Raw genomic sequence first — 17,124 nt, 5'->3', positions numbered from 1 at the left:
AGGTCTCTGTTTAAATAAAGGTTGTTGATATACTTGATCGATGAGCCATAAACAAACCCCTTAAGTTGAGACTACAATGAATTGATGTAACATGTAGGTATAGCCGTATAGCTACGGTGCAAGCAAATCTGAAGAAAATTCTCCACCATGAAAGGTACTAATTAGTCTCGTATATAAACTTAATATTGTTTCTGTTTTAGGGAATCGATATTTGAGAGAAAATTTGTTGCACTTTCATCGATAATAGGGCCTCTTTATATAGAGGATCACAAGCATAGAGATAGATTGTATATGGAAATATAATCGTACATTGATTGGATATCTACTAAGATTCTCCGAGATTATCTCAAACTCAGATTTCAAGTGTTCAGCTGTTTCTCATAACTCTTTAAGGGCTTTCAATGAAGATCATGTCCAACATGAACCGCGATAGAATCCGAAACTTGACTTAGAAACGCGCAGGCATATCCCTTCCCAATCAAGTAGTCACTTTAGTGAGCGTTTCAACCTCATTGCAAATGTGCTCTGTGGTCTACAGCTACTTAACTTGGGTAAATGAAGTCCACTATGAACCTTCATGTATATTCCGTATCTAGATCCCCATAGAATCGTAGTAACCACATTTGTAAGCTGCATGTTCAGTTATTTCGAAACTACCAAACTGACAAGGTAGTGGAGTGCAATAACATCCATTACAAGATAATATGTCTCATCGTAGTCGATTCCATGACGTTTTGTGAGAAACCTTGCGCCATAAGGCGAGATTGTCATCTTTTTTTCTCATCACGCTTTCTAACGAAGACCCATTAGTCAATAGCTTTTATGTTAGGAGGTGTTGGCATCATTGGCTTGAAAACCTTCATCTTCATTAGAAAATCCAACTTAACCTGGATCGCATCTTTCCATTTAGGCCAAATCTCTCTACGTTGGCATTCATTCATCATCAGAGCGTGGTTCGATATCATCGGACTCAACCAACTCATGCGCAATGAAATGCGTGAATACATCATCAATCATGATGAAGTTTCTATCCCACGTCTCATGTACACTATTGTAATTTTCAAATAGCTCTATATTTTCATGAATAGGTTCTGATATTGAGGCGTCCTCCAACGATGACCATAATCCTGAAGATTCTCATGAGACAGATTTTGAGTGTCGATTATCAAAGGATTAGGTTGTGCCAAAGTATCATTCGAACCCACGGGCCTCCCACGCATCCTAGCTGGGGTCATGCCCTGTAACGCCAGAGTGCCACTCTCTATGGTGTTGGCGCCATGCCTACCTCCATGTAGGGTGGCGTTGCGTCCTCCTGTAGGGACGTCCATCCTTACAGACATGTTTGCAGCAGATGTATGTGATCTCGTCACTTTAGCGGGGATCGAGATGAGACATAGTTGGGATAGACCACGACAATTCCTGTTGCAGAGAAACAGATGTTGCAAATGAGATAGAACATATTATGCGGGTAGGAGAGAGAAAGAGAGAAAGGCTAGGGTCTCTGCCCAGCCGGATGAGAGAGAAAATTTGTGTGGTGTCATGTTACCGAGAAGGCACAAGGGGCAAAATTGGAAACAAGTATCTAAAGAAACGTATTCACATTGCTTTGCAAAGGCAAACACACGTGTCTGATAGAGAAGTGAATCTGGATCATCTAACCGAATAGGTGCGGTTGCATAAAGCATTCCCCACTAGACAAGATGGTACCCGGACTTTCAAAAGAATCAATTAGGTATCTAAACTTACAAAAACGCATCATTTAGGTATTTCTGTTAACTTTCCATCCAATCTACGTTAAAATTGGAGGTAAATTTCGACATTTCAACACACTTTACACATCAAAAAGATATTTATACCTCAATAATTAGACAATAAAACCATAAAATCTAAAAACCTCTAGAATTGGAACACGACCAACCCTAAATACCAAAGGAGAGACCGATAGAAAGCTTCCAATTTGGTTTACCTTTTCTTTCTTTTTTTTCACTTGAAGGATTTTAAAGAAAAATAAGAACAAAAGTATGTGGAATGTCTGTTTTGCCATCAACTTTAACGGAGAGTGGATGAAAATTTGACGGAAGTACCTAAGTGAAGTTTTTTGCAAGTTCAGGTACCTAATTAATCACTTTGAAAGTTTGGGTACTATTTTGTCTGGTCTATAAAAGTTTAGACCTTGCCATATTTATAACCCAAATAGTTTTCTATAGTAATAGACTAGAGTTATGAAGTCGTTGACTAGCTTGAATTCAAACTGACCTAATCTACCACCCTATGGAGCATTGGAGCAAGTCTATGTTTGATTCAAGATGATCTAATTGATATACCACTTCATAATATATCGTAAACGACCCCGTTTAAGCTAATATCAGAGTAAATTAGTAAAACATGTCGGTATGATGGTAAGCAAATCTAAAAAAAAAAAAGGTTCTCCACTATGAAAGTTATTAATTAAGTAATTAGTCTTTGGATATAAACCTAACATTGTCTCTTATTCTGCTCAAGAAATAAGGAGAGAGTACTATTCAGAGTCCAAAAGAAGAAAGGAATTTTTACTAAAATCTATATAAAATATAGACATGTTCCTTTTTATCAGATAAACAACTCAAATGCTACAATTAGTGTTTCGTAAGTCGAACTCACAACCTCCCACTTACGAAGTGAAGACTAAACCCCTCTTTATAGAACTGGAATAATCTACATTGCAAGGTGTCCTAAGGACTATAGGAATCATATATAGAATCTCATATCTCTAAATATCAATCTTCACATTGTGGAGCTTGGATATATCACAGGGAGCAGACGGCCACAAACCAACTAAAGTGAAGCAAAAAAAAAAGTGGCATCTCCTTTAATGAGAGTTATCTTTCATTTCTTTTGATTAATTAAGATATATGTTTATAATAAAATTAAATCAAAACATTCCTTATGTCCAGTATCATTTGGTCTAATGGTATAAGTCTCCAATTTATAAATAGGATATCATGAGTTTTACTCATAATAAACTAGTTATTATATATGAGTTGTTTATTTGATAAAAAAAAAAATCCTTATAACTACGTAAAGGCATAATCAATAGTAATAGCAATTAAACTCAATTCTAAGACAAATCTTATAGCTAAAAGCGAAAACTGCGGAGCCTGGGTTTCTTCGACTTAGGGTTTTCCAGTTTTTTGTAGTGCCGCCGGCCGGCTTCAGTAGGTGTCTCGTCCACCTTGTCTGTGTTTCAACATGAATATTTTGATTTGGAATTGCCAGGGTATTGTGAACAGAAGAACCAGGCATGCTCTCAAGTTGCACATACAAAAACATCGAATAAATCTTGTCTTCCTCAGTGAGACTCACTGTACCAAGGACCAGCATCAGTCCCTTCGCCGTTTTGTTGGTCTGCCTCATATTGCTCACTTCGACCGTGAGGAGCGATCGGGGGGCGTTGCCTTGCTCTGGGATGATTCTATTTAGGTTAGGGTTCAAGATGTAGAAAGGTATTACATTGATGCTTTCGTTAATGCTCCTAACAAGGTGGAATGGAGGTTTACTGGATTTTATGGCCATCCCGAAACCGGCCAGCGTCATCTGTCTTGGGATTTGTTAAGATCGTTGGTCCGGAATCCTGGGGAGCGATGGGTAGTCGCCGGGGATTTCAATGAGATTATGGAGTTGGGTGAGAAGTATGGTGGTAGACTACGTAGTCAGGGTCAGATGCGGGCTTTCCGACAAGTTCTTTCAGATTGTAACCTCAAGGATTTGGGGGATGCTGGAGGTTTGTATACGTGGTGCGATTTGAATACGAAAGAGAGATTAGATAGAGGCACTTGTTCACCGGCTTGGATATCGGAATTTAGTTTTTCTCATGTGATCAATCTTCATCCTAGTAGGTCGGACCACACTCCTCTCCTGTTGGAGGTCCGAAAGGAGCAGTTGAGATTTGAGAAGGTCCGGCGCCAATTTCGTTTTGAAGAGATGTGGTGTGCCCATGAAGGTTTCTCGGCCAAAGTGGAGGAGGCTTGGGGAATCCCATATGGTGGGGAGCCTATGCTTCAGCTGTGCCGTAAGGTTAAAGAATTGGGGACTTATCTTTTGGAATGGGATAGAACTAATTTTCGTAGTAGAAGAGATGAGGTGGATGGGATTAGGGCACAACTGGATGCTCTTCTCCAGAAACCTTTTGACCAAAATGATCATGCCCTCAAGCTGCAACTTTCTCAAAGATTGAATGAGCTAATGTCCATTGATGAGACGTATTGGAGGCAACGGTCTAGAGAGATTTGGCTTAAGGACGGTGATCAGAATTCCCGTTTCTTTCACAAGAAAGCATCACACAGAAGGCAAAAAAACAAAATTAAAGGCCTTTTCGATATCAATGGGGTATGGCAAGTCCAAGGCTGGTACAGATGGGGTTGTGTTTGACTACTTTCAGCATATTTTTAGTTCCCAACCATCGGATTTGGAGGCACAGAACTTGGTTCTTCAGACTATTGAGCCTCGTGTCTTAGCAGACATGAATGCCATCTTATTGGCTCCCTACAGCTTGGAGGAAGTTCGTATAGCGTTATTTCAGATGCACCCTTCGAAAGCGCCGGGACCGGATGGTCTTTCACCTTTCTTCTTTCATAAATACTGGGACTTAGTTGGGCAGGAGGTCAGTAATGCGGTGATTTCAATGTTAACTCATTCTGAAATCCCCCCTGATTTGAACTTTACCTATGTAGCCCTCATTCCAAAGATTAAAAAAGTTGTGAATATGTCCCATCTTCGCCCTATTGCGCTATGCAATGTTATTTATAAAATAGCTTCGAAAGTTATTGCTAACAGACTCAAGAGTTTCTTTTCAGATATTATTTCTCCTCAACAAAGTGCTTTTGTTCCCAATCGGCTTATTTATGATAATACTTTGGTAGCGTCAGAGCTCGCCCATTACATGCACAAGTTTAGACGTGGACATGAAGGTTTTTTGGCTCTCAAATTGGACATCAGTAAAGCATAAGACAGATTAGAGTGGGGTTTCTTACAGAGAATCATGTTGAAATTGGGGTTTGCTGAGGAATGGGTGGACCTAATTATGTCTTGCCTCTCTACGGTGCGTTATTCTTTCCTCATTAATGGGACACCTAAGGGTTATGTGTCACCACAGCGTGGGTTGAAACAAGGAGACCCATTATCCCCCTACTTGTTTCTCTTATGTGCAGAGGGCTTGTCCGCTCTTATTTCTCATGCGGTTTCTAGTGGTCAATGGCAGGGGCTGCGCATTTGTGATGGGGCCCCTACTATCAGTCATCTTTTGTTTGTGGACGATAGTATGCTTTATTCTATTGCTACGCCTCAGGATTGTACCATGATTCGAAATTTGTTAAACATTTATGAACGGGCCTCTAGGCAACATGTGAACTTACAAAAGAGTAATGTTGTCTTCAGTGGGAGTGTTTTACCGCATTTGAGGGATAATATGGCTCAAGTCCTGGGGGTTCGAGTGGTGGAGAAGCATGACAAGTATTTGGGGATCCCGACCCTTATTGGTAGGTCAAAGTCAGATACTTTTGCTTATATTAAAGATAACCTGTCTAAAAAATTGATAGGTTGGAGATCCAAATTGCTCAGCGCTGCAGGTCGAGAAATCTTGATCAAGGTGGTGGCTCAGGCCCTACCACTATATACTATGAATTGCTACCTACTCCCTCAGAATCTCATTCAAGAACTCTATCAGCTTTGTGCACAGTTTTGGTGGGGTAGTACGGAAGATAAGAAAGTTATGCATTGGCGGGCTTGGGATGAACTCTGTAAACCCAAAAGTATGGGAGGTATAGGTTTTCGACATCTCTTTGCTTTTAACTTGGCTATGTTAACTAAGCAAGGGTGGAGGTTAATCCAAAATCCTGTTTCCCTGATCGGTCAACTTTTCAAAGCCCTATTCTCCCCCCACGGTAACTTTTGGGATGCTGAGTTAGGCTCCCAACCATCTTATGCATGTAGAAGTATTTTGCAAGGCCGAGACATACTTAGAGCGGGCATTAAACGACACATTGGGAATGGTTTGTCTACCAATATATGGCGGGATCCGTGGTTGATGGGTGAGGATGGATTTGGGTGCTTACTTCTCAAATCGAGCAACTTTTGTCGCTGATCTTTTCATCTCTCCAGGTGTGTGGAACATTACTCTTTTATCTGAATTATTTCCTGCTCATATTGTCCAGAACATCCTCACTCTCCCTCTTAGTCCTCGAGTTCATGAGGATAGATGGATTTGGGGTGCAGATAAAAAAGGTCAGTTCACGGTAAAGTCGGCCTACCATGTAGCTAGGAATAGGATCCTTGAAGATGCTTCATCTACACCTAACCCAAGTGCTACTCTTTGACGTCAACTGTGGAAAGCTCCAATTCCAAGCAGTGTGCAGATATGTGCTTGGAAAGCAGCCTCTAACATTCTTCCTACCCGGGGTAGGCTTAGTGAACGCGGTATTGATTTAGATACCCAATGCCCACTTTGTGACGAAGAAGTTGAGACTCCTCTCCATGCGACTCGTGATTGTCCCCATGCTACTAGTTTGATTCATGCTGCCAATATTCCCCTTGTTTCGGCCCCTCAACTGTAGCAGATTGGCTTACGGAGGTATCAGCGTCATATCCTCAGAAATTTGCCTATTCTTTGATGATTTTATGGGCTACTTGGAGGAATAGAAATGCTAAAGTTTGGGAGGGTGATTTTAAGCAGGTCTCAGAGATTGTCCCAATGACTTTGGGTTGGTTAGAAGATTTTAAAGCAGCTCGCATTACTCCCCGGTTGGGGTTGGCAGCTAGACCAGCACCCAAATGGTCGAAACCACCAGCTGGCTTTGTGAAGTTGAATGTTGACGCTGCTTTTGATCAGACTTTGTGTCGTACTGGTTTGGGTGGGGTGTTCCGAGACCATGAAGGGACTTTTCTTCATGGGTTTCGACATTCTGTTACAATTGCTCAATCAACTAGACATGCAGAACTCTTGGCATTGATTCTGGGGGTGCAATTGGCCATTGATATTCATCTTACACCCTTGATTGTGGAGACGGACTGCCTGGACTTGGTGTCAGCATTGTCTTCATCTTCATTGGATGGTTCGGAGCTGGGTTTTTTGTTAGCAGACATGCGTGCTCTGTTACATGAAGCTTTGGAAGCTCGAGTGCTTAAGGTTGCTAGGCAAGCCAATAGTGTGGCCCACATTTTGGCTCAGGAGGCCAAGCATGATGATTTTCAATTAGACTTTTTCTCAAGTATTCCTCCGTCTGTGGAGGCTAGTTTAATCAATGATTGTAATGATGCTCAATCAATGAATTAGTCTTTCATTCCCCTAAAAAAAATAGTAATAGCAATTAGCTTAATCTCATTAGGGACCGCAATGAGGTCAACTAGTAATTTTCAAATGTTGAATCAAATGTTAAATTTAATTCATGATAGTGTGATACAATGTTTTTTAAAGATAAATAATATAGGACAAAATACTGTTTACTCCCTATACTTATAGGGTTTCGACGTTTCAGTCCCTGACGTTTCAATTTCACCTAAAAAGTCCCTGAACTTTCCAATTTCATCTAAAAAGTCACTGCCGTCAATTTTCCGTTAAAAAATCTGTTATCTTGCTGACGTGGCACTATTTCAACAGTAAAATGACTATTTTACCCTTATTGACCCCAAAAAAAAAATTACTCTTTTTTTTTTCTATCTTTTAGTTTGTTCTTTTTTTTTTAACTCTTTTTTCTCTATTTTGTTAATTTGTTCTTTTTATTCCTACTTTTTGTCTCTATTTTTTAATTTCTTCTCTCTTTTTTTTCCTACTCTTTTTTTTTTGCCTACTCTTTTTTTTTTTTTACTCTTTTCTCTTTTTTATTTATTTATTTGTTCTCCTTTTTTTTAACCCTCTTTTCTCTTTTTTTTTCCTACTCTTTTTAAAAAAAAAACTTTTTCCTCTTTTTTGTATTTGTTCTCTCTCTTTTGTTTTTTTTTTTATTTCTTTCTCTTTTCTGTTTACCTCTTCTTCCTCTCCCTCATCTCTGCTCTTCGGCCTTCTTTTCCTCCTCCCTGATCTCAGCTCCAGTTTTCGGCGAGCATCACCACCTCTCCTTATCACCGTTGGCGTGCCCGCCGCTCCAAGCAAGTGCTGACCATTCCACTGTCCATCCATCATCCCCGTCATGCTAGCAAGCATCACCACCTCTCCTAATCACCCCTATCCATACAGCGGTTCCAAACCAAATCGGAGCACACCCAAATCAAATCAATTCACGTGTCACCTCCCTTTCTTCGGTGCCAAAACAGTTCAAACATTTCTCTCTAAAGTTAAGATCAGAAACTGCCAAATAGACCAAACAAGGAAACTCGCAGGAAAACTCAAATATCTTATCCTCTTTGAATCTCTATTGGCTCATCATCTCAGCAAACTAACACCAAAGAAACGTTATTGACGTCGAGAGAAAGCTTCTGATATAGCTCCAACACCACGAAGGGGCCGGAATCTGAAGGGAAGAGAACCCGACCATTCCGGCTTCCAAGCGTGGCCGAAAACATGAGCTGCGATCAAGGAGGAGGAAAATAAGGCCGAAGAGCAGAGAGGAGGAAGAGGAAGAAGAGCTAAATAGAAAATAGAAAGAAATATATATATATATATATATATATATATATAAGGAGAGCGAACAAATAAATAAAAAAAGAGAAAATGGTGTTAAAAAAAAAGAGAGAACAAAAAAAAAAAAAAAAAAAGAGAGTTAAAAAAAGAGTAGGAAAAAAAAGAACAAATTAAAAAAATAGAGAAAAAAGAGTTAAAAAATAAGTAGGAATAAAAAGAACAAATTAAAAAAATAGAGAAAAAGAGTAGGAAAAAAAAAGAGAACAAATTAAAAAATAGAGAAAAAAGAGTTAAAAAAAAGAACAAACTTAAAAAATAGGAAAAAAAAGAGTAATTTTTTTTTTGGGGTCAGTAAGGGTAAAATAATCATTTTACTGTTGAAATAGTGCCACGTCAGCAAGATAACAGACTTTTTAACGGAAAATTGACGGCAGGGACTTTTTAGGTGAAATTGGAAAGTTCAAGGACTTTTTAGGTGAAATTGAAACGTCAGGGACTGAAACGTCGAGACCCTATAAGTATAGGGAGTAAACAGTATTTTGTCCAATAATATATTACAATCAAAGTACAATTTTTTTTTTTTTTTCAGATTAAGGGTATGCCAACGAAATTTTGATAGTATTTACTATATACTATTTCTCAATGCTTATGAACAGCGCCGGCTCGTTTGTGGTGACAAAAGATTCTTTGGTACATGTGTTTTGTTCGCCCCCCCCCCCCCCCCCCCCCCAAGTGAGGTTATGCCAACTAAATTCCACAGCTTCTTTTATAGAGAAGGATTTTGGCGACAAAAGTTTCTTTGGTACAGGTGTGTTTTCTTCAAATTGAGGACATGCCAACGAAATTTCGACAGTACATTATGTTTATAGAGAAGGTTTCTGGCGACAAAAATTTCTTTGGGACAGGTGGTATTGTTTTTTTCAAAGTGAGGATTTGCCAACAAAACTTCAACAATACATTATTTCATATTGAAGGTTCTTAGCGATAAAATTCTTGGATACATGTGTGTGTTTTTTCCAAAGTGAGCAGGATATGCCAACGAAATTTCGCCAGTTACATTATTTTATAAAGAAGGTCTCATCGCACTGTGTTAATTTTCGTCGGTAATTTGATGGGAGGTTTTGATCGGACGGCCAAAATGCCTCCAACTCTCCAATGAGATCCCAAACCGTTCGATTGGAAGAGAAATAGAAACCCACATAAAATATAGAGTAAGAGTTAAGGCCAAAGCTAAGAAAGAAAGACTGTTATTATTTGTGTACGAGCTCCTCCTCTCTGATTTTCGATCTGTGCGTGAAACAGCTATGTTCTTGTTCGATTGGTTCTATGGGGTTCTCGCGTCGCTAGGCTTGTGGCAGAAGGAGGCCAAGATCTTGTTCTTGGGTCTCGATAATGCCGGCAAAACCACCTTGCTTCATATGCTTAAAGACGAGGTCTTTCCTCTCTATTTCAATCCTTTTCATTTGATTTGTAATCTTGGGTTGTTGTTTTTTCACTGTTTGGATGATCTTTTGGTATTTCGATTTTGATTTCAATGTGGGTTCTGTTTGATTGCTGGGAAAGTCCACAATTTTATACATTTTGTGTTTTCCGTTCAACTATAAGCGTAGAATTGATTCAAAGATTTGAGCTTGACCTGAAATATCTTTTTCATGTTATGGAAGCTCTGTCACAGAGAGAATAGGTGGGATCAGTAAAATGTTGAATAGGAATGAATTAGTAGCATTTTGTTTGATTTTCTGATTCTGGGTTTTGCTTGTGATGGGCTATTGCAGAGATTAGTTCAGCACCAACCGACTCAGTATCCGACATCTGAGGAGTTGAGCATTGGGAAAATCAAGTTCAAGGCTTTTGATTTGGGTGGGCATCAGATTGCTCGCAGAGTTTGGAAAGACTACTATGCCAAGGTATTATTGACGATATAATGTAAGATGATATACTCATAAGGCAACTGGTTTTCTGTGTATATGAACTGTTTTGAGCTTGAATTGTGATAGAAAGTCGGTTGTGTCGATTGTTGCATTGTTTGTGCCCATTGGTTCTTGTATTTGGCAACTAGTTATTGCAGAAATTAAGGATTAAAGGTCCCAGAGTCTATTTCAAATTGGAAACGATGCAAATTATTGTATTTCGGTTTTTCTTGTTTAATGTTTTTAATGCGCATGCAGATACAAGATTCTAATTTTGGTTAGCTAGCTAGATGACAATACTCACCAGCCACATTAATTGTTAAGTCTTGGGATCTTTGTGCCTCCATAATCCCAGATAAAAGTTTTTGTTTTTATCTGATTCATGGGAGGCAGATAGAAATAATGGTAGTTCGCTGATAGCAACTTTTGTGTTTAGAAGTATGCTAATAGTAGCTCACCAGACACACATCCTTTGCTTTGGAATTTTCTTTATGTAGATGGAAAAATAGTTAACCATGAGATAAGCTTGTGTTGTCGACTACTGAGTCATGGAACCACTTTGAATCTATATGAAGGAGGACTTTCTTTAGGGAAATTGTACACAGTAGAACTTGGGAGATGTAGTTGTGTATGTTGTATATGTAACCGCCCCTTATAGTGAGGAGATGTAACAGCTGCCGACTGATTATGTGCTTGACTATCTTTTGGAATATCTCATTGAAAAGTTTTTGGATCTGACTGATTGTCTTTGAAAGAATGGTATTGCTGTTCATGAGTCTTTGAGGGTAAATTCCAAGTTTTGCTGTTTTCTCTTACTGAATTCATATTATTTTCTCTTTAGGTTCTGCTCATAAAAAATGCATTTTGTTTTTGTTTATAAAGGTGGATGCAGTTGTTTACCTAGTGGATTCTTATGACAAGGAAAGATTCGCGGAATCAAAAAAGGAGCTGGATGCTCTCCTCTCTGATGAGGCATTGGCCACTGTTCCATTCCTTATTCTGGGAAACAAGATTGACATACCATATGCGGCATCAGAAGAAGAGTTGCGATATCACCTTGGTCTGAACAACTTCACCACAGGCAAGGGTAAAGTAAACTTGGCAGACTCGAACGTGCGCCCTCTTGAAGTATTCATGTGCAGCATTGTTCGCAAAATGGGTTATGGAGATGGATTCAAGTGGGTTTCTCAGTACATCAAATAGGAAGCACTAGAAAGTAAAGACCAGTTGTCTCACCCTTCTTTGTTCTTTCCAGTTGAACCGAACTATTATTGTTGGAGATACTCTGTCCCTTCCTTTTTGTTATCATGAAATGACAAAACATACCCCATCCATGTTATGATGAGCAAAAGCAATTGGCGATTTGTGCTCTGATCACAAGATACATATTCTTTCCAATTTTCTATATCCCTACTCTATTGCGGGTACACTTTAGTGTTTTAGGTGCATCTATGCATCAAATTTTAGGTGTCCTGCAGATTATACTTCTAATGTATTATGTATATCTAAATCAAATAATAATATATAAATAGGCAAATGTTTAAATAAAAAATATAGATTATGAGGAGCTTAAAATATCTGAAATCTATATATTGCTACCCTTAATATATTCTCGAAAAAATAAGAAAGAAATTTCATTAGAAAATGAAGGCAAAGAGTTGCCATTCGATCTCTACTGCTATTCATAACAATTCGAAATGTGGTGATCACCTTATTTTGATCTGGATACCTACCTCTGCACAACACAGACAATGCACCCAGCACCTACTAGGCTACTACCACTCTTCACACTATATTCATGCCTGCCTACACAGGCCGGTGAGTCATGGAAATGGCATTGCTACTTACTCTTATATAAACCTCCTCAATCGATCATCATCTGCACACTGCTCAGTGTTCATCATTTCATCAATTAGTTAGAGTTATCCTTGGTGTCAGTAATGGAAATGGCATTGCTAATTAAGTACAACTGTAGTAGCTCCGCTGCTTATTTCTGTTTTTTTCATCAGGTGCTAGAGCAGCAATCAGTACGATTATCTTCAATTCGTGCAACAATATCCAATAACCTTCTGCTTTAATAATGAAGGTTGTACGTATTCCAGGTGCATCTCTCCCAAGACTATCTCAATCCATGGTGCGATCATCATCTGTGCCCTACTCGATGTTCATCATCATTTCATCAATTCGTTGGAGTTATCCTTAGTGTCAGATATATATGGAAGATCTTATATTGAACCGAGTACCATGGATGAAGAAGACCTTCGGGAGAGATGCAGTTGGATTGCAGTTTTGATTGTTATAGCAGAAGGTTATCGGCCATTGTTGTACAAATTGAAGATAGTCATACTACAGCTTGCCATCAGAAGTTCAGAACTGAAGGAGGTCGTCAAGCAAAAAAATTTATACAAAAAAAATAAAAATAAAAAATCTGTTCGGTATTTCATTGTTGCGCAAGTCCATGCATATTATAAAAATTATGTTGTACGAATACTAATTACGCTCATGGCACAGGTGAATTTCAAATGACAGGTGAAAATTAGATTAATGATTATTTAATCAAAAATAAAAATAAAAATTCAATTGACATCAGAAACGCCAAATTGCGGAATCTTTGCAGTGAACCTTGTTACCGGCCAACCAACTCGAGCTGAAGATATATGGGATGGAATAGGAGGTTCATAAAATGAAATTCTAATATGTAAAATATAGAAAAATAAGGGAAAATCTTAGTTTAACAATTACAGGGTATAGCTTAGTTAGAATATAGTTTGGCTTTCCAACAAGTGATTCCAACAAGTATTCCAAGCTTGCTTAACATAACTTAGCAATTGCATGAGTTGTCTCTAAGGTGTGATGATTCTTGTTGAAAAGGAAATGAGTCCATGTCTATGCATGTCATTCTGAGCAAGCTGAAATTTAATCCAAGAAGTTACCAACATTTCATGTTTCCAACTTCTCCTTAACGTACTTTTCCAATTTTACTCTTTTTTTTTTTTTTTTTTTTTTAATTTGAAGAAAAGATGATCAAAGGATTTCACTATGCTTTCTTCCACAACATGCAATCAGTATAGATTGCCTTTTAAGATCTAGCAAAAGCATTGTTATTTTATAAGATGACACACTTAGTTCTAGATTTTTACACCCAAAATGGTAATGTATGTTCACAGACTAACTACAAAGTTGGTGGCTTACATTACCAACTTCACTCCTTACAAGTCCATTGTCCCCCAACCATTTTCTGCTACAACTAGCTCAAACCACCAACTAATCTCTCTTCCTTTTGGTTTACCAAGTAAAGTGGCAGTGTCTCATGCCTTATTAAAGAGATAAAAACCATCCACTTCTCCTACAATACTACTTTCAAAAATCAGTTTCACATAGCTTCACCATTATAATGACTTTTTTTAATCTCCCTCCAAAACACAAGTTCCTTGGTTTCACTCTTGTTCTCATTGTAGTATTTTGCTGCTTCTCAGGTTAGATTGTATTTCGTGCCGCTCTCTTCCATTTTCTAACTTTTTTCCAGATAGCTTGATAATCATCGTATGATTGTTTGGTAAATATGGCAGGCTATTCAGCAGACAACCCAGGGGAAAGATTTTTCAACGCCTTAACGTGCTTCAGCAATAAGTTTGTGAGTCCAAACTATGTACTCAGTTCCAAAATTTTCTTTCTTAATTTTGGATATTGTGAGTTGATTATGAGATGTAAGCTGTAATCTGCAGATCTATTCTGGTTGTGATAAAGCATATAGATTGAACGAAAGCGGAAACCTTAATGTGCCTCCTAATGCACTTGATCTGTTCTGCCATGGACCCTGTCTGGCTGAGACACAGCAAGTGCTGAAGTGCGTTGATAGCATGTTATCGACCTTCATTTTCAATAATAAGGCTACACTACCAGATATAAGAGGTGCCCTCCATGACGGCTGCAGCTATACCAGCCAAAGAGGTAATCTACATAATAAGATAACAGGTGTAAGATAAATTCTCCACTGCCGGATAGCCTGACATGTTATATCGCCAATTTGTTGGACCATTGATTATTTGAAAACTTTAAGTTCCATATTAAGTAGCAACATAACATGTCACATATCTAGCCAGAAAACATTAGCGAATATAGAAACTATAGCTCTTATATAGTTATATATATGATTTTCATCGATCGTGTAGGGAACTTCAATGGTTTTGGACCTTTCGGTGAGTATATACAAGGTGAAAATGCTGCAGGGAAGCTACCAAATTTAGTTAGCTTCCTCTTCACAATCTTATGTATTACAGGCTGTTGTCTCTTCTTCATCTTATGGTGACTGACTATCAACTGCCATATTATGATATTTCAAGTTGAAACCATACAATACATTATACAAACATTATATATGTAAAGATATATATACACACACACACAGTCCGTCTCAGAAACAGACGTCCGTTCTTTAGCTAAGAAACTTTTCGATCACATTTTCACATCTTAACCATTCAGTTTCTAGGTCCTAATGTATACATCACTTCTGCAAAATTTCAGCCAATTTGATTATCGTTAAGGCATCCAAAACTGCAATTTACCATTATAAACACGAATGGTTCCGGTTCAATAGATTCGGTCTGTTCGTGTAAATTGCAGTTTTGGATGCCTTAAGATCATCAAATTGGCTGAAAATTTGCAGAAGTGATCTATACATTAGGACCTAAAAACTGAACAGTTAAGATGTGAATGTGTGATCGAAAAGTGGAAAAGAAAAAAAAAAAGGAAATCCGTTCCTAATCTTAGAAACAGACCTCCGTTCCTGAGCAAAGTTACACACACACACACCAGTTTAATCTATGTGGCTTTCATGGCTTTACATGAAATCTCTGAGGATCATTTTACTCCAATTGGATTTCAATGGTAAAATTGTAAACAATTTCTGGCCTACAAAGCAGCCATAATTCAATCATTTGGTTTAAGGAAAATCAAATCTTATCCAAGGATGCAGATCCAATTGTCTTAAGTTTTTACCTATTAACCAAATTATTAGAGAAATTTTTGAAAGAGTTGCTTAAGATAGAATCACAAAAATGATATAATTTAAGTTAAGAAGCTCACATAAATATCGAGATTATGATCAGAAATGAATTAAGGAAAATGGAAAGACAGAATTAAAAAATATTGTTTTAGTGTTAATGAGGAGGAGGAATTTCTGTTAGTGGACTGAGGATTTTTTGTGATTTGCATTTCAATTCTTTCCAATTCCAACAAACTTTACATGGAATATCAATTGTCTTTGATAACTTCTCGTCTTATGGTGGCTAACTATCAACTGCCATATTATGATATTTCAAGATGAAACCATACAATACATTATATATGTAAAGATACATAGATAGATATATATATATATATATATATATATATATTAGACACACACAGATACATACATCACTTTTGCAAAATTTCAACCAATTTGATGATTGTTAAGGCATCCAAAACTGCAATTTACCATCATAAATACGAACGGTTCCGGTTCGACAGATTCAGTTCGTTCGTGTAAATTGCAGTTTTGGATGCCTTAAGATCATCAAATTGGCTGAAAATTTGCATAAGTGATCTATACATTAGGACCTAAAAACTGAACGGTTAAGATGTGAATGTGTGATCGAAAAGTGGAAAAAAAATGGAAATCCGTTCCTAAGCTTAGGAACGGACCTCTGTTCCTGAGCAAAGTTATACACACACACACACACACCAGTTTAATCTATGTGTATGGCTTTCATGGCTTTACATGAAATCTCTGAGGATCATTTTACTCCAATTGAATTTTAACAGTAAAATTGTAAGCAATTTCTGGTCTACAAAGCAGCCATAATTCAATCATTTGGTTTAAGGAAAATCAAATCTTATCCAAGGATGCAGATCCAATTGTCTGAAGTTTTTATCTATTAACCAAATTATTAGAGAAATTTTTGAAAGAGTTGCTTAAGATAAAATCACAAAAATGATATAATTTAAGGTAAGAAGCTCACATAAATATCATCGAGATTATGATCAGAAATGAATTAAGGAAAATGAAAGACATAATTAGAAAATATTGTTTGTGTTAATAAGGAGGATTTTTTGTGATTTGCATTTCAATTCTTTCCAATTCCAACAAACTTTGCATGGAATATCAATTGCCTTTAATAATTTATCGTTTGACAAGCAACAGACTCTCCCAAAATTTTGAATCTTGTGATTTTTTAATCAATGACAAATATACAGGGATTCCCCTTCAATCTCATTCATACAATATAGCTGAAGTTTAGGGTATGATAGAAATGAGTAATGATTCTACATTTAACTGGAGTTTAGGCTTAGGTTTAGGGCGCTGTCAAATTAAACATAACCACAATATATATGATATCCAAGAACCTGATCACTGTGGAGTTGTACTACCATGTCTTGCTTAATCCCAAAATCAGATGATAATAAGCTTCCCACATCTTCTAAGAAGGGTTGGAAGCACTTGAGACGTATATTCAAATCCTTCAAGAACAGTGATGACTACTACAACCATTATTATCAATACCATGTTCACTATGATGACTACAAGAAGCAGCAGCGCCGCGGCAGCGGGGCAACCAAATCATCAACAGTTGAAGCACCAAT

At 37.7% G+C, this 17,124-nt stretch overlaps 1 protein-coding gene and 1 non-coding gene across 2 annotated transcripts; both read left to right on the top strand.

The window, feature by feature from the left end:
• The first annotated feature begins 9,804 nt into the window (after positions 1–9,804).
• On the top strand, positions 9,805–11,923 carry LOC112195316 (GTP-binding protein SAR1A). The gene is made up of 3 exons (XM_024335726.2): positions 9,805–10,023; positions 10,366–10,497; positions 11,383–11,923. Exons 1-3 carry the CDS (start codon positions 9,895–9,897, stop codon positions 11,701–11,703), a joined length of 582 nt encoding a protein of 193 aa, XP_024191494.1. The 5' UTR covers positions 9,805–9,894; the 3' UTR covers positions 11,704–11,923.
• Positions 10,849–10,967, top strand: LOC112195610. The gene has a single exon (XR_002934664.1). It is a non-coding gene; the product is annotated as a small nucleolar RNA snoR83 (small nucleolar RNA).
• Positions 11,924–17,124: the final 5,201 nt, after the last annotated feature.

The sequence above is a fragment of the Rosa chinensis genome, chromosome 3 (assembly GCF_002994745.2).
Source record: "Rosa chinensis cultivar Old Blush chromosome 3, RchiOBHm-V2, whole genome shotgun sequence".
Lineage (NCBI taxonomy): Eukaryota > Viridiplantae > Streptophyta > Magnoliopsida > Rosales > Rosaceae > Rosa > Rosa chinensis.
The sequence above is the reverse complement of the archived record's forward strand: the minus strand, read 5'-3'. Positions and strand labels throughout refer to the sequence as shown.